The following is a 24643-nucleotide window of genomic DNA, read 5'->3' as shown; positions in this document are numbered from 1 at the left end:
CCCAATCCACCACTATCCCAGGACAGGCTACCATCAGCTCTCCAAACCTCCTCCACCCCAAAACATACCCAGGGTAGTCTTAGCACATGCAGTATGGGAAAAGTCATTTCTTTTTTGACACGGATATGGATTTTGCAGAGTTAAAAGTGCCCGTACGCAGGAGATGAAGGTTTCACCTTCCTTAAACTGGAAATAGTCTTATTTCAGCAATGTTCACACTTATTAAAAGCATTTACAAGAGTTTTCCCAGGAGAGCAGCCGCGGCGGTCACAAGGCAGGGATGTTCTGTCACTTTATCACTCATCATCTTCCTGACTGCAAAAACCTCCCGAGAGAGACACAAGCCTTCTTCAGGCCCAATAAAGGAACACGTCACCTCCAGCCATCGATCTCGGGAGCAGAGTAAATCTTAGGGTAGATATTTGTTCCTGTTGCTTTTCTTGCAGATCTGGTCTGTTCATTCAAGACCAGGAAGGGTCATACCCAGCACTGCACCTCTAATGCGGTGAGGTGATGGCCTGAGGCGGCGCTCCAGACGTCTTACTGGATCAGACCCCTGAGTATAATAATCATAGCCCCAGGGGAGGTGAGAGAACATAATAAACACTGTTACTCACCTCTCCGGGATCCGATGTTAATCTTAGCAGGCTTCGGGCCTGTATGGTAATATGTCAGGCGTCATCTGGTTTGGGATATTACCATAAAGAGCAAAGCCTGTGCTAGTAGTAATAGCCTGTTACTGCTAGCACAGGCTTTGGGCCTGTATGACAACAGGCAACAAAAGATGTTTTTTTTTTTGTTTCTTAAACTCGTGGCCAGCCAACTTTTATTTAGTGTATGAGCATCCGTAGTCTATACATCTGCTGGATTAGATCACTAGAGGGTATGGACGTGGAAGGAAAAATGATGGACAGTCTAAGGAACCATCAGTCTTCTAAGTCACATAGCTTCTAGAAACGAACAGATCTCTCTGTCTATGCATGCTGAAGTTACTGAAGTGTAAGGAAGGCCCCGGTAGGGCTGGTCCTGCTTCCTATGCACAGATAAGCAGATCCCACCCAGTATAAGGAAGGCCCCGGCAGGGCTGGTCCTGCTTCCTATAGGCAGATAAGCAGATCCCAATGAGTACAAGGAAGGCCCCGGCAGGGCTCTACTAAGTTTTTCTCTGCAGGTACCAGAATTGCGCAGTTTCGTTATGAAAGCTCTTAAACAACAATAAGTTGTAGTCAGTAAGCACGACCCCAGCCATGTGGGGACACAGATAATAGGTTGTGGCCCTAGTTTCTGATGGGGGCCCATCGTTATTATTATAATCATTGCTATTTAACCAGTTACATACTGAGCAGGATGATGTGACACCTGACGGCCGTACCCCCATCCTCAGGAGTATATCTTGGCCCCTTCTCTTATTTAAGCCCATCACTAGATAACGATGGATCACTCAGCCCCCCATAAATATTTTAATAGTATTGACCCACGGTAAACAATCATCTACCAGAGGAATGAAATGCAAATTTTGGCAGGAAAATAACGACAGTAGTGAAAGTCTGAGGACACGATTGATTTCCCTGGAGCAGATCTCGTTTCTGCGCATCACTCGCTGGAATCACAATAAATCAGGATATCTGGGGATTTCTAAGTTACAGGGAAGAGCAAACAAAAAAAATGACCTTGTAGAACGGCTCTTCTCTTACTCCAGTTACATCCAGAGCTGCATTCAACATCATCTAAAATGCAGACAGTTGGCAGAAGCGTGATTGCAGCTCTGGAAGGGCCCGACCACATGGCTTCAGGACACAAGCCCTGTGAACCTTGGGCAGCTTCTGATGGGTTATTTGGTAACCTTCAGTCTGGATGGGATGTTTTTGACACTGCAGCGGTCAAAGCTCCGCCAGTCTAGACAAAGTTACCACCTCTGGTTACACATTTGTCTCCAGGCTGCCAAACCGATGGATCTCAGCAAGTCTGTCAATGTTCTCCATCCCCAGGGACACATAATGGGGGACTACCTGGTCTCTGTGGGACCATGGAGAGTATAAAAGAATGATCTGTTACAGGACGACGTGAAGGTCCTAAGTCTCGTGCTCTTCTGCAGGTGAACACATTGTGATCTATGGACTCCCAAAAACGATAGACAAAGGAGAAGAGGATCTAGGCAGTCTAAAGGGTCTCACTGCTCGACCTTCAGTATTGTTAAAAGGGGAACTTCATTGCCGGCTTAAGAACAACAGCAGGGTCCACAACTATCACCGCTGTGGGCACACAGAACTTGGACGCCATTTATAAAACATGGCATCAAAAGACATCACCTCACAGATCTCACCGTGCATGACATCAGAAAAGACCAGGTCCACCCGAGAGTGTCCCATTTGGTTTACCCATAACATCACATCTAACACTGACCGATAACATTGCATTGGACAGGCTAACAGCGGAGCAGCTGGCAATACCCCACAGGCCCAAAATCATCTTCCATAGGGATGGTATGGACATGGCGGCCCTGGTGAGATGTCAGTGGATGCAGATACGAAATTCAATTCACACAGGTGGAGGACTGGTCATCTTTATAAGACTCCGATTTCTTCTTCTCGAGGGCAGAGAGTACATGACATTTCCATTTGTGGCAGGAGATAATGACGGATCATGAAACGTTACTATGGACCGTGATCACCAAGTGACACAAGCATGGTTATAACTGGTCTCGCCCTACATCGAGATCCATGACACGCTGTACTGAACGCATACATATTTCTCAACTAAGATGGAGAGTAGCGTCGTCTGTCCTAACCCATCAGGGAGCAAGTAAACTATATTGGGGGCCTTATGGATGGGTTAGGATGGGGCACATGGCCGCCCAGTTATTCATCTCTCTACAACCCTGGTTAGCCCAGGTATTGAGCTCCGGCAAATATTTGGACAGCCGTCTATGCAAAGACCAGAGCATGGACAGGCTCACCAACCTGGGACCAAGGGAGGTCAGAGACCCTCGACCGTCACCTAATATTAGAAAGGGCTGTCAATAGACCACATGCTTGTGAAATTTGGATGAAGAAAGCTAAATCTTAAGTTTTTAGAGTGTGTGTATAACGTCCAGGAAGTGCAGTTTCTATAGAGGTATATAATGTGTAAGCGCAGCTTAGACTGAACTCACATCCATCAATTCAGCTTTTCTGTCCAGTCCGGGTTCGCAGAACAGGATATTGCTCCCATCAGATATAATAAATTCTCCGCTCAAGCGTCTGAGGACGACTCTGCTTCTCGCTGCACCACCGTCACCCGACACAGGATAGGTAAAGCAATGGCGTGGACGTCACACTGCACAGATAGGATTATACTGTATACCTCTGTAGGTTCCAGGGTCGTCCATCTAATTAACCATTTAGTGTCTCTTCATCTGTTGAGTCACTTCTGCTTTTAGCTCTGTTGTAGGCCATGACGTCCGAGATGCAGCACATAGTGGAGGGGGGGGGGGGGGGGGCTGACATAATCCACATGTCGTCCGTCTAAAGATGGTCGGATGGGTTTATTATTAGATTGTTTCCAGCCACTGACAAAAGGTGAGGATGGAGAAGAGCCTGACAGGGATGACGCACAGGGACGGAGCGGGCACGATCTACGGCCATCACAATGTTCATCTTAAAGGCTTCCATTGTCCACTACAAGTCAGTCTTGATGCTGGGGTGTATACATGTGACCCTACAAACAAAAATATTCCTAAAAAAATATTCTAATCACGATAGCCCTTAAGTAACTCCAATATAAACCTATGATGAGAAAAGTTTCCTTAAAGGGAATGGGACACCAAAAAAAAAAAAATAATAAATTTCTGCTTATTTTTAATGTTTAATTACAGGATTATTGTACTGTATTATTTCCAACTGTTAAGCTTCATCTGTATACTGAGCCATGTATACGCTGCACACTGACTATTTCTAGCTGTTAAGGATCTATGGTAACATTATCAAGGGTCCTTAAGCAATCGCAGTGACGCACAATACAGCTCTCCACTCCGACTACCGATCTGGTGGTAGCAGCCATCTTGGCAGGACATATCAAATGTTCTTTATGAGATTCAGCATAGCAGTGAGCGTGTTGCTGCTACTTAAGGACCTGGATGACGTCAAAGGTCCTTAAGCAATGCAGAAGCATAGGAGATGGTCGAGACTAGAATGGAGTGTCTAACAGTAGGTCCTCCCAACTGTGGCAGATCCAGTAGGTGGTGCTGTCTTGGCTCTGGGGAGTTAGCTGTGCTCTCCACATTTGATACCTTGTAACGTGTGATCATCGACGTGGATGGCGACGTCCCTTTCATCCCGCTGGATGGTGAGGAAACATCGCCGTATTCCTACACTTTGCATAATGCCAAGAAAAATATTGGAAGTCCGAAATCCACGTAAAAATAAAATTTTATTCTGGAACAATTTCACAATTGACATTCTGAATAACCACATGACGGGCTCAGCCCCCACATCGTACCTGAGGGAGTACCGTAAGCTATAGACGGGCGACAGGGTCAGGCTGCCCCCTACTGGTGCCAGATTGTGGGAGCTCGGTTAATAAGCTACGGGTACTAAGGCAACCCAGGGAAGGGAAAGGCTCACACACGGCAAAAACGCAATGACAACAAGCCACGGGGGTTCAGGGGCTCCATCCAGTGTGCACCCTTTAGATACTGACTGACAAGTCTCTCAGCCAATCAGAGCGCGCCAGACCCTCCTCCGCAAATGAAAGGCTTCAAGCTGCCCTTCGGACTAAATGGATCCCATCTAGTCCCTACAATCTTCATGGCTATAGGTTTTGAGAAGCAGAGCGGCACAGAAAGGGCGATTGTCCGTAATCCACCACCAACATCAGTCGAAGCCGTGCCAGTCGCTCTGCTCGGAGTCATACTCTGCCTCGGCCCCGATACACTTCACTCCCTCCAGCAGCATCGGAGTGCCGTGATGGCGGTCTGCAATGACAAGAGGAAGAAACGTGTGAGCACCGATGTCTGAAAGCAAACAGCAGATGGCAGGAATATGTCTTATGGCCAAGCCGGGCTGACTCGCATCTCAAGGTCAACTCGATGTGACATAAATCATATGACACTAAATACAAGCGTCAGCCCTGAGGGCGCGGCAACCATGTGTGAACACAGACAGATGGTAGTTACATGGAGCATACGTCTCACAACTACCAGAGTCCGGCACATCCCAGTGACAAGAGACCACTTACCCAGGACCCGCGCCTGGACCACTACCTTGAGAAGAGACTTATCGTTGGACTCGCTGGCCAGAATCATCTCCTCCTTTAAGACGCCTTCTTTATGAGCAGTGTACTCACATCTGATGTTGTGTCCTGTGTAAGGAGAACAGATAAGAAGTTATGTAGACCGGAGCGACAAAGCCCCGAGGAGAAAGTCAAGAGCAAACTTGTACTCGTGTAGAGACGTAGTAATGTGAACCTGGGCCGAAATCTTATCTGCAGTCATTGTAAAGTCATTGAGACACCTGACGTAGATAGGCCGAGCGTTAGGGATTGTCCACAGGACGCACGCAGTGACTAAAGTTTCCATAAATGTCAATTTAATAACTTAACTGGTTAATAGAAAAGCTAAAAAAGTCACAACAGCTGAATCCAGTCACCCAAGTGGAAGAAGGGGATCGTAGTGATCCCAAGACTGGAGGAACGGTCAGAAACCCCTCGTCTCCGGGACAGTCAGGATCGGGGAGAAGAGTGCTTGTAGAAATGTTATTTTTGAGCAATTTCCAAATAAGAAGAAAGAAGAATATATCAGTAATAAAGTCAATGTCTTGACTGAAAATAAAAACTAAAAAGTCAAAAAACCCTTTCTGGAAGTTCTGCAAAAGCAAAGAGTCCTAGAACTGCAGTGACTACATCTATGGCCGGCCAAGTCCTGTACAGTAACTACATCTATGGCCGGCCAAGTCCTGTACAGTAACTACATCTAGGGCCGGCTAGGTCCTGTACAGTGACTACATCTAGTGCCGGCCAAGTCCTGTACAGTAACTACATCTAGGGCCGGCTAGGTCCTGTACAGTGACTACATCTAGTGCCGGCCAAGTCCTGTACAGTAACTACATCTAGGGCCGGCTAGGTCCTGTACAGTGACTACATCTAGGGCCGGCTAGGTCCTGTACAGTGACTACATCTAGTGCCGGCCAAGTCCTGTACAGTAACTACATCTAGGGCCGGCTAGGTCCTGTACAGTGACTACATCTAGGGCCGGCTAGGTCCTGTACAGTGACTACATCTAGTGCCGGCCAAGTCCTGTACAGTGACTACATCTAGGGCCGGCTAGGTCCTGTACAGTGACTACATCTAGTGCCGGCCAAGTCCTGTACAGTGACTACATGTAGTGCCGGCCAAGTCCTGTACAGTGACTACATCTAGGGCCGGCTAGGTCCTGTACAGTGACTACATCTATTGCCGGCCAGGTCCTGTACAGTAACTACATCTAGGGCCGGCTAGGTCCTGTACAGTGACTACATCTAGGGCCGGCTAGGTCCTGTACAGTGACTACATCTAGGGCCGGCCAAGTCCTGTACAGTGACAACATCTATGGCCGGCCAAGTCCTGTACAGTAACTACATCTAGGGCCGGCCAGGTCCTGTACAGTGACTACATCTAGGGCCGGCTAGGTCCTGTACAGTGACTACATCTATTGCCGGCCAGGTCCTGTACAGTGACTACATCTAGAGCCGGCCAGGTCCTGTACAGTGACTACATCTAGAGCCGGCCAGGTCCTGTACAGTGACTACATCTAGAGCCGGCCAGGTCCTGTACAGTGACTACATCTAGGGCCGGCCAGGTCCTGTACAGTGACTACATCTAGGGCCGGCCAGGTCCTGTACAGTGACTACATCTAGGGCCGGCCAGGTCCTGTACAGTGACTACATCTATGACCGGCCAGGTCCTGTACAGTGACTACATCTAGGGCCGGCCAGGTCCAGTACAGTGACTACATCTAGGGCCGGCCAGGTCCAGTACAGTGACTACATCTAGGGCCGGCCAGGTCCCGTACAGTGACTACATCTATGGCCGGCCAGGTCCCGTACAGTGACTACATCTATGGCCGGCCAGGTCCTGTACAGTGATTACATCTAGCGCCGGCAAAGTCCTGTACAGTGACTACATCTACGGCCAGCCAGGTCCCGTACAGTGACTATATCTAGGATCGATAGGTCTTGTACCTGTGCCTGATAAATCCCTGTCTTGAGTCCGGTCTTCTCAGTACACTGTTCCTTTAAGCTGCGGAGATATTCTGGTATTTTTACATTCTCCATCCATCCGCCCATGTCTGCTGTTTTGTGCAGTAAATCCGCCTCATTCATCTGCTGATAAGACAATCTGCTCTCTAGAATAGCTGCTGGGCTGGGAGACAACAAACCCGTCTATGTACAGACAGGAGAACAGCCGAAATAATTCAGCAAAAGGGTGGCGGGGGTGGGGACAGCCCGGGGTAGAAGTACCAGGGGAGGCTGTATGCCAGACATCCTAATATGTATAGGTAACGTATACCCTGCACTATAAGGCAGACTCCCACCCCCCACCATTAGTCATCTCACTGCATCTGCTGGGTCAGGACTCCTCCGGCACAGACGCTCCTCATTTACTGTATCATTAATTGCTTAATTGGAAAGAGCAAAAACAGATCCCAGAAAGTCTGTCCTATCCTAGTAACATTACTGAGATGCAGTTTCTATTCTGTATTACTGCACAATCTCATACAGCGGGGGTCCCTGGAGACCCCATTACAGAACAGAGAGTTCAGGAGTTTCCACTACACTAGGATATAGTGGGTAGGTGGGTGGATAGGAGCGCTGCTCTGAAGAGGGATGTGTGAGGTCCTAGAGGTTGCCCCCGTATGATGGGAATACCCTCCGTCACCCCTACATGAAGCAGACAGACCCCGCCTCTTATTATGGACTATATGGTCCTTGACTCCTACAGTTCAGAGACAAAAATCTGAAAACCATTGAGCTAATAAGAGAACTGAAACCTAAAGCATCCGATGTCCGCCCTGTCTCCAGCCCCCTAACTCAATTACCTTCCCATTTACGAGGACTCTTCGCAACCTCATTAGGAGGATAAAGCATCGGCCGGGGCTCCAGATCATTTCCCGAAACGTATGATGGGGTCTAGGGAGGGATCCATTACCAATTACAGCTCATTATGGAGACCTGCAGAGCATCACAACGCTTCGCGGTAGAGCGCCCCCTGCAGTAACATGCCTATACCATGGTCGGATTATTCCAGATTGACTGACAAGGCCAGTGACTGTCTGTAGGGACGAGCAGGGCACCCCATCCCCCACCTCCCAAGTCCATCCATGTCTCAGAAGGGACCACTGTGTGCTCTATAATGTGGCCCGATGTAGATCCTTCCATAGTACTAGGAATGAATGCAGCGTCACCTGGAGCCATGACATGGGGAGGGATCCTCTATCCAGGACATACACTATGTTCTCGGCTTCACACTCCGTGCTGAGAGAGCGGTGACATTTATGGAAGGATCGTTCAGTAGAACAGTTCCCCCGTCATCCGGAGTGAGAGCCATCACGTATAAATGCCACTAGTCCGCCTCGTACATTAAGCTGTCATATTTCCCCGTCATCTCCAGCGATTCAACGGCTGACAAAGAAACGGATCATCCCCGAGAGCAAGAAGAGGACGAGCGAATCACATCAAGATGTACGACAACTCTCATCCTCCGGCACAGGCCGCACGTACCGCTGTCACACAAGGCTTGTGTATGAGCACGAATATGGAGAGACAACACACTTCCCTATGTGATGGGCACAAGCGCCATATGTAAGAAGAGAACAGGGAGGAGATGCAGGAATATATACGGGGTCATTAGAGAAGGGGGTAGGAAGTTTTTACAGAAAACCCCCACTGAGCTCTGAACTTGCATCTGCACAAGCGCTGTAGATCAGAGGACAATAGGTGTATCCTACAAAGCAGCTTCTCCCAATGCCCTGCTTATAGCGCCATGCCCTCCTCCTGCTTGTGCAGCTGCAGGTTCAGAGCTTGGTGGGCGCCCTCTGTAATGTAATACCCCCCTACAAAGCAGCTTCTCTCAGTGCCCTGCTTATAGCGCCGTGTCCTCCTTCTGCTTGTGCAGCTGCAGATTCAGAGCTCAGTGGGCGCCCCCTGTAATGTAATACCCCCCCTACAATCCTGCAGCCGGAAATAGACAACACAATACACAACATTCATTGCCCATAGCACTAATGGTGTGAGCGCCGACATAAATTTGCAGAATATTCGGCGATGACTTGGTTACTCATTAAGCACTGGTGGCTTTTGCACAATTCCCACAATCGGACTTGTGTTTTGCTCCGGCACAGTATCGAGATTAATGCGGCAGCGGCTTCTTATGTCCTCCGGGGAATGAGGAGATTACAGCGAACACGTTCTAATCTGAGTGGCCTTCCCACAGTCATTTGTTGGTCACTTAAAGCCCAAATCTTCCTTAAAAGCAGCTCCACCTTCCTTAGATTGATGTAATCTGCAAGCTTAACCCTCGGCATGCCAAAAAAGTGACACTGACAACTACTCAATACAGAGTTGGCAGGTTGTCAGTGCCCAGATCCTCCAGGCCAGAAGAATAACGTATAGGTGCTGCTAACACCACAGTAAATAACGCCAGGTCAGAGGAGAAGAGACACTAGTGATAGCCTGTATTACACTCTAGAGCTGCATTCACAACGCTACAGCTTCAGAGCAGAAATCTCCCAGGAGTCTCTGCCTGATCAGGGTATAGATACAGCTCTGGAGAGTCGCATTCAGGGCATGGTCACCTGTACGCTAAACATCGGCTCCCTACATTACACAAGCCCAGTTCAGCTGTTAACAGGGTGACTGACCACATGCCTGCTGACTGTTTCCAACAACAGTGGCCATATATTGTTCCCCCCTCACACTGAGCCTTGACAGGGAAGATCACAAATTGAAAATCATCCCTTTTAGATTTTCCATAAGACTATCCAGCTCACAGCAGTGTTGTTGTTACAGTGTGTCTGCACAGGCTATAGATAAAGTCTCAGAACGTTTAACCCTTAGAGGAGCCGCACATTGTTCTGGTCCGTGCAGATGACACATGACACAGTCAGCGGTATTATGTAAGTCTGGTGGGTAGTCAGTGACCGCTTGGCGTGGACCTACCTTCAGGCACTGCTGTGATGTTTGTCACTTTAAGGTTCAGGTTCGGGAGAGGAACTGCACAAATATTCCTTCCGAGTCGCTGCAGGGCAGGTAAGGTGAAGGTGATCTCATATTTGTGTAAGATCTTCAGGAAGCCGACCTGCAAGGAACCAGAGAAGGAGGAAGAAGTAGTTATATAAGCGGCCATATTATCAGGACAAGCTGAACCTACATCGTGTCCTCTCCGCCCTCCCACCAAAAAACTTATTATATAGTAATATTAGAGGTGTCAGATAGTAGAACACCAGGCCACCATTAGGAAGGGGCTGTGTGTGAACAAGGGCTGAACTAGAGAGAAGACAAGAACGCTGGCGGACATAGAGGGCGGGAGAATAGACGGGGTCAGACGCCTACACCCGGGGGACACCAATACAGCTGGAGATCAATACAGAAGTCTAGACTGGTTCGCCGCCCACCAAAACCGAGGCCGACGAGGGGAACCGAGACAGATATATCCAGAGCTGCGGCCACATGTCTGGTAGGGGTGCGGGAAACATGTCACATGTATGTAGTGGGGCGGTGAACATGTCACACGTATAGGACTGTGCAGTATGTAGTCACATATCTGTACCAGGTTCCAGGAAAATAAGGGTTAATAAGCAGAGGCGTCTGGCCAGTGTGAACACTATAAAGGGCTATTAGCAGAAAGAAAAGCAGCGAGCACCCGGCGGGGACATAATGTTACACCTCATGTGTGTTATTACACCTAAAAATACTGGGCAGGCAGTCAGCAATCAATAGGCATTTAGAAGGAAGCAAAGAGGTGCACGCGCTCGGCTCTGCTACATGTAATCACCTTCCATAATAAGATCATCAGCTCAGAACACGGCACAGCGAGAGGCCGAGCAGAGGAAACCAGCGGCCGCTCAGACATAGGAGCCGGAATACGTACCCCTGCAGAGATTGCTCCTGATACAGTGCAACAAACCTCCAGAATATAGACAGACTACAGCTGGCACAGTCAGGGCTGAGAGTCTCTGCTCACACTCTGTCTCTTGTACCTTCACTAAGTAGTTGCCGTCTTCTTGCTGACAAACCATCACCACCGAGTCATGCAGCTTCTCCTCAAAGTGCACATGGTTGTGAGCGCCCTCCTCCGAGAAGCCTGAAGCGAAGCGCACACCCGAAACCTTCGGCTTCGCACCTGTAGAGAGGGAAGAAAGAAATCAAAGAAGAGATGAGAAACCACAGAGGAGGAAGAGGCCGAAACAGAGACCCCAGATACATACAGAGGCCCCGAACTGTAAGGGGAAATGTGCTACAGGACATCATTATACTCTAGGGGGCAGTATTATAGTAGTTATATTCTTGTACATAGGAGTAGTATTATAGTAGTTATATTCTTGTACATAGGAGTAGTATTATAGTAGTTATATTCTTGTACATAGGAGGTAGTATTATAGTAGTTATATTCTTGTACATAGAAGGCAGTATTATAGTAGTTATATTCTTGTACATAGGAGCAGTATTATAGTAGTTATATTCTTGTACATAGGAGTAGTATTATAGTAGTTATATTCTTGTACATAGGAGTAGTATTATAGTAGTTATATTCTTGTACATAGGAGCAGTATTATAGTAGTTATATTCTTGTACATAGGAGCAGTATTATAGTAGTTATATTCTTGTACATAGGAGCAGTATTATAGTAGTTATATTCTTGTACATAGGAGTAGTATTATAGTAGTTATATTCTTGTACATAGGAGCAGTATTATAGTAGTTATATTCTTGTACATAGGAGCAGTATTATAGTAGTTATATTCTTGTACATAGGAGCAGTATTATAGTAGTTATATTCTTGTACATAGGAGCAGTATTATAGTAGTTATATTCTTGTACATAGGAGTAGTATTATAGTAGTTATATTCTTGTACATAGGAGTAGTATTATAGTAGTTATATTCTTGTACATAGGAGTAGTATTATAGTAGTTATATTCTTGTACATAGGAGTAGTATTATAGTAGTTATATTCTTGTACATAGGAGTAGTATTATAGTAGTTATATTCTTGTACATAGGAGTAGTATTATAGTAGTTATATTCTTGTACATAGGAGTAGTATTATAGTAGTTATATTCTTGTACATAGGAGGCAGTATTATAGTAGTTATATTCTTGTACATAGGAGTAGTATTATAGTAGTTATATTCTTGTACATAGGAGTAGTATTATAGTAGTTATATTCTTGTACATAGGAGCAGTATTATAGTAGTTATATTCTTGTACATAGGAGGTAGTATTATAGTAGTTATATTCTTGTACATAGGAGTAGTATTATAGTAGTTATATTCTTGTACATAGGAGGTTGTATTATAGTAGTTATATTCTTGTACATAGGAGCAGTATTATAGTAGTTATATTCTTGTACATAGGAGCAGTATTATAGTAGTTATATTCTTGTACATAGGAGTAGTATTATAGTAGTTATATTCTTGTACATAGGAGTAGTATTATAGTAGTTATATTCTTGGAAGTATAATCTTGTCAAACCGAAGGTTCGATATAAGGGTCCGCGACTCACAGCTTGTAAAAACTTTTCTTTTTATTTCATCCTTTTAAAATTTCTGTTTGCCACCATAGGCTGAAGTATACATTTAAACACAAAAAAACATAGTGTAGACAAGGTAGACACTGGACATGGTGAGTTAAAAACCGCTAGAAAACTGACGCGTTTCGGGACTATTGAGGCGTCCCTTACTCATAGCGAAACTAGCCTGAACATTGTAAGCAGTGTGAACTTAATATACACTCTGAGATGACTAAAACTGGGAGGATCCAAAACCTTTCTACATCATCAGCTGATCATTTAACCCTTCCTGGCAAGTTTGTGGATCTCACTTAGTTTTGTTTTAAATAGAGACAAGGATAGAAGTAAAAAAAAAAAAAAACAAAAAAAAAAAACACTTGTTTATTCGAGATTATTCTGTTGCACGAGCATAAAAGAATAAATATCTCAACTCTAACTAAAGTTGATATCAAAAAGTTAGCTACTTTCAATACTAAACTGAAACAGATTACCGCAGTACCTCCCTCCATGTGAATTTAGTCCTACAAAGGTACAACAAGCCTGACCACTCCCAAGGTAATTAACTTGCAGAGTTGAGGGCTGAAATCTAGTCTAACAGGTAAACTGACATGTAACACTGTTTTCACTAACTTTAACCAAGCATCTAAGATAGACATCAGATTCGCTGATACAGATACCTTAATTCTCAAAACTTTTCAACACATCCCTTAACATATCTAAAAAAATTTTTTATACGTTTTTTATAAATGATATCAAATAAAACACGTTAATTTAATAAGGTTAGAGATGAAAAGTTTGTTAGTCAAAAAATAAAAGCCAGGTCTGACTTAGCATTCATACCCTCCGGTTGCCGACAGCCAAACCGGAGGATCCATAATGCTTCTTTTTTAAGTAAGATCTTTTTTTTATTGCCTCCTCTGATGTTATCATTGACTGTTTCAATTCCCCAGAAAGAGAAATTATCTATCTCTCCACCATGTTTACTCGAGAAATGTTTTGATGCACCAGAAATACCATCCGTACCCTGCTTCTTACTGTCTCTGATATGTTCGGCTATTCTTACCTTCAATGGCCTGGTGGTACTGCCTACATAGTCCATTCTACAAGCTGAACATTTGATGCAGTATACAGTATATCTGGTGGTGCAGTTAATGCTGGAATTAAACTTTACTTTGAAATTTGTTTTAAAACTGCTTAATTCTTCCGTATTGTCAGTAAAGGGACAGCTCTTACATTTAGGTCTGCCACACCTAAACGATCCCTTTCTATCTGGTATTAAACTAATGTTGGGGGATTTTAAGAAACTAGGGGACAAATCATTCCCCAAAGATACACCTCTCCTAGGGACAAAGTGAAACCCATTTTTAAGGATTTTTTTAACTGTATCATCAAGCTCCAGGATAGGTAAATTGTTTTTGATTATTTTCTTTATTAAATTGAACTGTGGACTGTAATTTGTTGAGAACACTGTGGCGTGTTCTAGATTGGTATTCATTTCAGTTTTTTCCTCCAATAATTTTTCTCTATCCCTCGATTGTACTTTCTCAAATGCCTGATTCAATATTTTCTTAGAGTAACCTCTGCTTTGGAGTCTGTTGATTACCTCCTGACTTTCTTGTACAAAATCCTCCTCATGATTGCAAGCACGTTTTGCTCGGATTAATTCCCCCACGGGGATCCCTCTGATAGTAGCCGCCGGATGGCAGCTATCTGCCTTCAAAATAGCGTTACCAGCCGTAGGTTTGCGATATAATTTAGTGATAACCCTATTTGAGTCCACACACCCCCGCAATGTAATATCCAAAAAATTTATTGTAGAAAAACTATGTTGAAATGTAAAACCTAAACCATATTCATTTTTGTTCAAAAAAGAAATAAAATCCGGTATGGGCGCCACATCTCCGACCCACACTATGAGTAGGTCATCGATGTAGCGCCCATACCAGAAAACAGAATCAACAAACGGATTGGCAGGAGAGAAAATGAATTTCTCTTCCCAAAACGATAAAAATAAATTTGCAAGTGAAGGTGAGAAGGGGGCTCCCATAGGAGCCCCCTTAATCTGCAAATAAAAAGTGTCCAAAAAAACAAAATAATTGTGTGTTAATAAAAATGAAGTGATGGATAGAATATACTCACACATTGCTGGGGTGTATAGGCTATATTTATAAAGCTGGCAGGCTAAAGCATCGAGGGCATCCCCGTGGGGGATACTAGGATAAAGGGAGCTGACATCACAAGAAAGCCAGGACATATTTTCTTCCCAAATAAAGTTGTCAAATATTTTTAATATTTCTCGGCTGTCTTTAATATGACCCATGGTGCGGTAAACAAGAGGCTGAAGTATTTTGTCCAACCATGCCCCGGGCCTCTCATTAAGGGAATTACGTCCGGATATTATAGGACGTAACGGGACAGGTTTGATGTTTTTGTGGACTTTTGGGAGACCGTATATAGTTGGTATGGTAGGAGTAGGGTTAATAAGGTATTCACTATCCATTTTATCAAAGATCCCTAATGCCTCACCTTCTTTGATAAGGGTTTCTAAAGTTTTTTTATATGCTGTTGTTGGATCTTCCTTAAGTTTTAAATAGGTGTTATCATCATCAAGGATAGTATGACAGCCCTCCACATAATCTTTATAATCCATAACTATTGTCATCCCCCCCTTGTCAGCCCTCTTTATAATTAGGTTATGGGATTCTTTTAGTTTTTTAATGGCCTCTCTTTCTTTTCTAGTTAAGTTATTATTCCTTTTAGCTCTGCTTTTTTTGAGTTTATTTTCCAGCTCAACCAATTCCTCCTCCACCTTCTGTTGAAAGAGGTGGAAGCAAGGATTTCTGGTTTTTGTAGGGTAAAAATCTGGGTTTTTTCTATCAACACCCACATTGTCAATAGTTTTGATTGTCATATCATTTTCATAGTCTAAATCCACCAAACACTGTGCTGCTACATGATCTTTCAAAGTTGCATTTAATGGTAAGGAGTTTCTATGACAGATAATGTTATCAAAAGTGCTAGAAATCGATGTCTGTCTATCCGTGTCTTCAAAAAAATGTTTTTTTATTGTCAAAGTTCTGATAAACTTATTGATGTCCATTACTGTCTGAAACATATTGAATTGCCTAGTGGGAACAAAGTTCAGACCACGATCCAACAGTGTCAATTCAGCCTGTGAAAGATTGATTGAGGAGAGGTTCAACACACTGCACGTAGTGCTGGATTCCAGCTCTTCTGATTTTACTAATTCCGTGCCCTCATGGTGTAGCGGGGTCTTTTGTTTGTTTTTTCTTTTCCCTCGTCTGGTGACGATTCGTCCCCGTTTTTTGACCCAACTGACTGGCCGTGTTGTCTTCGTCTGCTTTTGTAGGACTCCATACTGTTGTTAAAACTTTCAAAGGTATCCCCTGAATCCCTTTCCATTGTTGAAAAGGAAATATCTGTTTGTTCCACTGAGTTGAATGAAACATTTCTCTTGTTTCTAGGTCGTGCACCCTTTTGGTTGTTTTGTTTCAAAATAGGTCTTGGGAATGGTGAAGATGTTTTAGGGGCTTTTTTATAAATATACCCCGAGGTATAATCTTGAACATCACGTTCAAACTTCTTTTTCTTGATCTCCATGATCTTGTTTTCAATGGTATCAAGTTTTTTGTTTAAATTATCTTCCCATTCCTTCAATTTATCTGTCATTTTGATCTTATCCAATTTTTCTTGCAATAGGCTTATTTCCTCCTTCACTTTGATGAATTTAGACTCTTCATGTTGTACGATGAGCTTCATCAATTTTAACGAACAATCACTTAAAATATTGTTCCACGATTTTAAGAATACTTCATCGTACATGAAAGTGGGCAGTTTATGTAATCTTAGTCCCCTTGGGATCATCTCCCTTTCTATATATTGGGTTAAGGTAATTTTATCCCAGAAAAGTTTGAGCTCTTGTATAAGTAATTTTTCTTTACTTCTTATCAGATCTTTAACGTCTTTTAATTCATCATTCATTATCCCGGCTGTATTGCCAAACACTGCTACAATTTTCTCACGTTTGGTGGCTATAGTACTGTCCATTTTAAATAGTAATATAATTTGATACAAAAATTACTATAAAAATTCACTTCTTTGGGGGCTTAAACTTTATAGAGTCAAAAAAATACAAAAAATACAAAAATAGAAAAAGATATAAAGTAGCTCACCCTTGTAGTCGTTCAAATGATGATTGTTGGTGCACGACCCTATTCTCCTTGACTCATTGGAGTAAATAAATGGAAGTATAATCTTGTCAAACCGAAGGTTCGATATAAGGGTCCGCGACTCACAGCTTGTAAAAACTTTTCTTTTTATTTCATCCTTTTAAAATTTCTGTTTGCCACCATAGGCTGAAGTATACATTTAAACACAAAAAAACATAGTGTAGACAAGGTAGACACTGGACATGGTGAGTTAAAAACCGCTAGAAAACTGACGCGTTTCGGGACTATTGAGGCGTCCCTTACTCATAGCGAAACTAGCCTGAACATTGTAAGCAGTGTGAACTTAATATACACTCTGAGATGACTAAAACTGGGAGGATCCAAAACCTTTCTACATCATCAGCTGATCATTTAACCCTTCCTGGCAAGTTTGTGGATCTCACTTAGTTTTGTTTTAAATAGAGACAAGGATAGAAGTAAAAAAAAAAAAAAACAAAAAAAAAAAACACTTGTTTATTCGAGATTATTCTGTTGCACGAGCATAAAAGAATAAATATCTCAACTCTAACTAAAGTTGATATCAAAAAGTTAGCTACTTTCAATACTAAACTGAAACAGATTACCGCAGTACCTCCCTCCATGTGAATTTAGTCCTACAAAGGTACAACAAGCCTGACCACTCCCAAGGTAATTAACTTGCAGAGTTGAGGGCTGAAATCTAGTCTAACAGGTAAACTGACATGTAACACTGTTTTCACTAACTTTAACCAAGCATCTAAGATAGACATCAGATTCGCTGATACAGATACCTTAATTCTCAAAACTTTTCAACACATCCCTTAACATATCTAAAAAAATTTTTTATACGTTTTTTATAAATGATATAAAATAAAACACGTTAATTTAATAAGGTTAGAGATGAAAAGTTTGTTAGTCAAAAAATAAAAGCCAGGTCTGACTTAGCATTCATACCCTCCGGTTGCCGACAGCCAAACCGGAGGATCCATAATGCTTCTTTTTTAAGTAAGATCTTTTTTTTATTGCCTCCTCTGATGTTATCATTGACTGTTTCAATTCCCCAGAAAGAGAAATTATCTATCTCTCCACCATGTTTACTCGAGAAATGTTTTGATGCACCAGAAATACCATCCGTACCCTGCTTCTTACTGTCTCTGATATGTTCGGCTATTCTTACCTTCAATGGCCTGGTGGTACTGCCTACATAGTCCATTCTACAAGCTGAACATTTGATGCAGTATACAGTATATCTGGTGGTGCAGTTAATGCTGGAATTAAACTTTACTTTGAAATTTGTTTTAAAACTGCTTAATTCTACCGTATTGTCAGTAAAGGGACAGCTCTTACATTTAGGTCTGCCACACCTAAACGATCCCTTTCTATCTGGTATTAAACTAATGTTGGGGGATTTTAAGAAACTAGGGGACAAATCATTCCCCAAAGATACACCTCTCCTAGGGACAAAGTGAAACCCATTTTTAAGGATTTTTTTAACTGTATCATCAAGCTCCAGGATAGGTAAATTGTTTTTGATTATTTTCTTTATTAAATTGAACTGTGGACTGTAATTTGTTGAGAACACTGTGGCGTGTTCTAGATTGGTATTCATTTCAGTTTTTTCCTCCAATAATTTTTCTCTATCCCTCGATTGTACTTTCTCAAATGCCTGATTCAATATTTTCTTAGAGTAACCTCTGCTTTGGAGTCTGTTGATTACCTCCTGACTTTCTTGTACAAAATCCTCCTCATGATTGCAAGCACGTTTTGCTCAGATTAATTCCCCCACGGGGATCCCTCTGATAGTAGCCGCCGGATGGCAGCTATCTGCCTTCAAAATAGCGTTACCAGCCGTAGGTTTGCGATATAATTTAGTGATAACCCTATTTGAGTCCACACACCCCCGCAATGTAATATCCAAAAAATTTATTGTAGAAAAACTATGTTGAAATGTAAAACCTAAACCATATTCATTTTTGTTCAAAAAAGAAATAAAATCCGGTATGGGCGCCACATCTCCGACCCACACTATGAGTAGGTCATCGATGTAGCGCCCATACCAGAAAACAGAATCAACAAACGGATTGGCAGGAGAGAAAATGAATTTCTCTTCCCAAAACGATAAAAATAAATTTGCAAGTGAAGGTGAGAAGGGGGCTCCCATAGGAGCCCCCTTAATCTGCAAATAAAAAGTGTCCAAAAAAACAAAATAATTGTGTGTTAATAAAAATGAAGTGATGGATAGAATATACTCACACATTGCTGGGGTGTATAGGCTATATTTATAAAGCTGGCAGGCTAAAGCATCGAGGGCATCCCCGTGGGGGATACTAGGATAAAGGGAGCTGACATCACAAGAAAGCCAGGACATATTTTCTTCCCAAATAAAGTTGTCAAATATTTTTAATATTTCTCGGCTGTCTTTAATATGACCCATGGTGCGGTAAACAAGAGGCTGAAGTATTTTGTCCAACCATGCCCCGGGCCTCTCATTAAGGGAATTACGTCCGGATATTATAGGACGTAACGGGACAGGTTTGATGTTTTTGTGGACTTTTGGGAGACCGTATATAGTTGGTATGGTAGGAGTAGGGTTAATAAGGTATTCACTATCCATTTTATCAAAGATCCCTAATGCCTCACCTTCTTTGATAAGGGTTTCTAAAGTTTTTTTATATGCTGTTGTTGGATCTTCCTTAAGTTTTAAATAGGTGTTATCATCATCAAGGATAGTATGACAGCCCTCCACATAATCTTTATAATCCATAACTATTGTCATCCCCCCCTTGTCAGCCCTCTTTATAATTAGGTTATGGGATTCTTTTAGTTTTTTAATGGCCTCTCTTTCTTTTCTAGTTAAGTTATTATTCCTTTTAGCTCTGCTTTTTTTGAGTTTATTTTCCAGCTCAACCAATTCCTCCTCCACCTTCTGTTGAAAGAGGTGGAAGCAAGGATTTCTGGTTTTTGTAGGGTAAAAATCTGGGTTTTTTCTATCAACACCCACATTGTCAATGGTTTTGATTGTCATATCATTTTCATAGTCTAAATCCACCAAACACTGTGCTGCTACATGATCTTTCAAAGTTGCATTTAATGGTAAGGAGTTTCTATGACAGATAATGTTATCAAAAGTGCTAGAAATCGATGTCTGTCTATCCGTGTCTTCAAAAAAATGTTTTTTTATTGTCAAAGTTCTGATAAACTTATTGATGTCCATTACTGTCTGAAACATATTGAATTGCCTAGTGGGAACAAAGTTCAGACCACGATCCAACAGTGTCAATTCAGCCTGTGAAAGATTGATTGAGGAGAGGTTCAACACACTGCACGTAGTGCTGGATTCCAGCTCTTCTGATTTAACTAATTCCGTGCCCTCATGGTGTAGCGGGGTCTTTTGTTTGTTTTTTCTTTTCCCTCGTCTGGTGACGATTCGTCCCCGTTTTTTGACCCAACTGACTGGCCGTGTTGTCTTCGTCTGCTTTTGTAGGACTCCATACTGTTGTTAAAACTTTCAAAGGTATCCCCTGAATCCCTTTCCATTGTTGAAAAGGAAATATCTGTTTGTTCCACTGAGCTGAATGAAACATTTCTCTTGTTTCTAGGTCGTGCACCCTTTTGGTTGTTTTGTTTCAAAATAGGTCTTGGGAATGGTGAAGATGTTTTAGGGGCTTTTTTATAAATATACCCCGAGGTATAATCTTGAACATCACGTTCAAACTTCTTTTTCTTGATCTCCATGATCTTGTTTTCAATGGTATCAAGTTTTTTGTTTAAATTATCTTCCCATTCCTTCAATTTATCTGTCATTTTGATCTTATCCAATTTTTCTTGCAATAGGCTTATTTCCTCCTTCACTTTGATGAATTTAGACTCTTCATGTTGTACGATGAGCTTCATCAATTTTAACGAACAATCACTTAAAATATTGTTCCACGATTTTAAGAATACTTCATCGTACATGAAAGTGGGCAGTTTATGTAATCTTAGTCCCCTTGGGATCATCTCCCTTTCTATATATTGGGTTAAGGTAATTTTATCCCAGAAAAGTTTGAGCTCTTGTATAAGTAATTTTTCTTTACTTCTTATCAGATCTTTAACGTCTTTTAATTCATCATTCATTATCCCGGCTGTATTGCCAAACACTGCTACAATTTTCTCACGTTTGGTGGCTATAGTACTGTCCATTTTAAATAGTAATATAATTTGATACAAAAATTACTATAAAAATTCACTTCTTTGGGGGCTTAAACTTTATAGAGTCAAAAAAATACAAAAAATACAAAAATAGAAAAAGATATAAAGTAGCTCACCCTTGTAGTCGTTCAAATGATGATTGTTGGTGCACGACCCTATTCTCCTTGACTCATTGGAGTAAATAAATGGAAGTATAATCTTGTCAAACCGAAGGTTCGATATAAGGGTCCGCGACTCACAGCTTGTAAAAACTTTTCTTTTTATTTCATCCTTTTAAAATTTCTGTTTGCCACCATAGGCTGAAGTATACATTTAAACACAAAAAAACATAGTGTAGACAAGGTAGACACTGGACATGGTGAGTTAAAAACCGCTAGAAAACTGACGCGTTTCGGGACTATTGAGGCGTCCCTTACTCATAGTGAAACTAGCCTGAACATTGTAAGCAGTGTGAACTTAATATACACTCTGAGATGACTAAAACTGGGAGGATCCAAAACCTTTCTACATCATCAGCTGATCATTTAACCCTTCCTGGCAAGTTTGTGGATCTCACTTAGTTTTGTTTTAAATAGAGACAAGGATAGAAGTAGTTATATTCTTGTACATAGGAGCAGTATTATAGTAGTTATATTCTTGTACATAGGAGTAGTATTATAGTAGTTATATTCTTGTACATAGGAGTAGTATTATAGTAGTGTACATAGGAGTAGTATTATAGTAGTTATATTCTTGTATATAGGAGGTAGTATTATAGTAGTTATATTCTTGTATATAGGAGTAGTATTATAGTAGTTATATTCTTGTACATAGGAGTAGTATTATAGTAGTTATATTCTTGTACATAGGAGTAGTATTATAGTAGTTATATTCTTGTACATAGGAGTAGTATTATAGTAGTTATATTCTTGCACACAGGAGCAGTATTATAGTAGTTATATTCTTGTACATAGGAGTAGTATTATAGTAGTGTACATAGGAGCAGTATTATAGTAGTTATATTCTTGTACATAGGAGTAGTATTATAGTAGTTATATTCTTGTACATAGGAGGTAGTATTATAGTAGTTATATTCTTGTACATAGGTGTAGTATTATAGTAGTTATATTCTTGTACATAGGAGTAGTATTATAGTAGTTATATTCTTGCACATAGGAGCAGTATTATAGTAGTTATATTCTTGTACATAGGAGTAGTATTATAGTAGTGTACATAGGAGGTAGTATTATAGTAGTTATATTCTTGTACATAGGAGCAGTATTATAGTAGTTATATTCTTGTACATAGGAGTAGTATTATAGTAGTTATATTCTTGTACATAGGAGGTAGTATTATAGTAGTTATATTCTTGTACATAGGAGTAGTATTATAGTAGTTATATTCTTGTACATAGGAGGCAGTATTATAGTAGTTATATTCTTGTACATAGGAGTAGTATTATAGTAGTTATAGTCTTGTACATAGGGGCAGTATTATAGTAGTTATATTCTTGTACATAGGAGTAGTATTATAGTAGTGTACATAGGAGGTAGTATTATAGTAGTTATATTCTTGTACATAGGAGGTAGTATTATAGTAGTTATATTCTTGTACATAGGAGTAGTATTATAGTAGTTATATTCTTGTATATAGGAGGTAGTATTATAGTAGTTATATTCTTGTATATAGGAGTAGTATTATAGTAGTTATATTCTTGTACATAGGAGTAGTATCATAGTAGTTATATTCTTGTACATAGGAGTAGTATTATAGTAGTTATATTCTTGTACATAGGAGTAGTATTATAGTAGTGTACATAGGAGCAGTATTATAGTAGTTATATTCTTGTACATAGGAGTAGTATTATAGTAGTTATATTCTTGTACATAGGAGGTAGTATTATAGTAGTTATATTCTTGCACACAGGAGCAGTATTATAGTAGTTATATTCTTGTACATAGGAGTAGTATTATAGTAGTGTACATAGGAGCAGTATTATAGTAGTTATATTCTTGTACATAGGAGTAGTATTATAGTAGTTATATTCTTGTACATAGGAGGTAGTATTATAGTAGTTATATTCTTGTACATAGGAGTAGTATTATAGTAGTGTACATAGGAGGCAGTATTATAGTAGTTATATTCTTGTACATAGGAGGTAGTATTATAGTAGTTATATTCTTGTACATAGGAGTAGTATTATAGTAGTGTACATAGGAGGCAGTATTATAGTAGTTATATTCTTGTACATAGGAGTAGTATTATAGTAGTTATATTCTTGTACATAGGAGGTAGTATTATAGTAGTTATATTCTTGTACATAGGAGTAGTATTATAGTAGTTATATTCTTGTACATAGGAGGCAGTATTATAGTAGTTATATTCTTGTACATAGGAGTAGTATTATAGTAGTTATATTCTTGTACATAGGAGGTAGTATTATAGTAGTTATATTCTTGTACATAGGAGTAGTATTATAGTAGTTATATACTTGTACATAGGAGGTAGTATTATAGTAGTTATATTCTTGTACATAGGTGTAGTATTATAGTAGTTATATTCTTGTACATAGGAGTAGTATTATAGTAGTTATATTCTTGCACATAGGAGCAGTATTATAGTAGTTATATTCTTGTACATAGGAGGTAGTATTATAGTAGTTATATTCTTGTACATAGGAGTAGTATTATAGTAGTTATATTCTTGCACATAGGAGCAGTATTATAGTAGTTATATTCTTGTACATAGGAGTAGTATTATAGTAGTGTACATAGGAGGTAGTATTATAGTAGTTATATTCTTGTACATAGGAGGTAGTATTATAGTAGTTATATTCTTGTACATAGGAGTAGTATTATAGTAGTTATATTCTTGTACATAGGAGGTAGTATTATAGTAGTTATATTCTTGTACATAGGAGTAGTATTATAGTAGTGTACATAGGAGGCAGTATTATAGTAGTTATATTCTTGTACATAGGAGTAGTATTATAGTAGTTATAGTCTTGTACATAGGGGCAGTATTATAGTAGTTATATTCTTGTACATAGGGGCAGTATTATAGTAGTTATATTCTTGTACATAGGAGTAGTATTATAGTAGTTATATTCTTGTACATAGGAGTAGTATTATAGTAGTTATATTCTTGTACATAGGAGGTAGTATTATAGTAGTTATATTCTTGTACATAGGAGTAGTATTATAGTAGTTATATTCTTGTACATAGGAGGTAGTATTATAGTAGTTATATTCTTGTATATAGGAGGTAGTATTATAGTAGTTATATTCTTGTACATAGAAGTAGTATTATAGTAGTTATATTCTTGTACATTCGGAGGTAGTATTATAGTAGTTATATTCTTGTACAGAGGAGTAGTATTATAGTAGTTATATTCTTGTACAGAGGAGTAGTATTATATTAGTTATATTCTTGTATATAGGAGCAGTATTATAGTAGTTATATTCTTGTATATAGGAGGTAGTATTATAGTAGTTATATTCTTGTACATAGAAGTAGTATTATAGTAGTT

At 40.7% G+C, this 24643-nt stretch overlaps 1 protein-coding gene across 2 annotated transcripts in view; it reads right to left on the bottom strand.

Moving 5' to 3' along the window:
• Nucleotides 1-4390: 4390 nt before the first annotated feature.
• The window catches only part of LOC142188624 (adipose-secreted signaling protein), a 32987-nt gene continuing 12734 nt past the window's right edge, over nt 4391-24643 (bottom strand). For both annotated transcript variants that reach the window (XM_075261899.1, XM_075261900.1), the window contains exons 3-6: nt 11210-11352; nt 10170-10308; nt 5215-5337; nt 4391-4951 (exon numbers count right to left, since the gene is read on the bottom strand). In XM_075261899.1, coding sequence (XP_075118000.1) covers nt 4851-4951; nt 5215-5337; nt 10170-10308; nt 11210-11352 — 506 coding nt within the window. In that variant the 3' untranslated portion in view covers nt 4391-4850. The remainder of the gene's footprint in view (nt 4952-5214; nt 5338-10169; nt 10309-11209; nt 11353-24643) is intronic.

Source organism: Leptodactylus fuscus, chromosome 1 (assembly GCF_031893055.1).
Source record: "Leptodactylus fuscus isolate aLepFus1 chromosome 1, aLepFus1.hap2, whole genome shotgun sequence".
Classification (NCBI taxonomy): domain Eukaryota; kingdom Metazoa; phylum Chordata; class Amphibia; order Anura; family Leptodactylidae; genus Leptodactylus; species Leptodactylus fuscus.
Note: the sequence above shows the minus strand (reverse complement) of the source record. Positions and strands in the feature narration are given on the sequence as shown.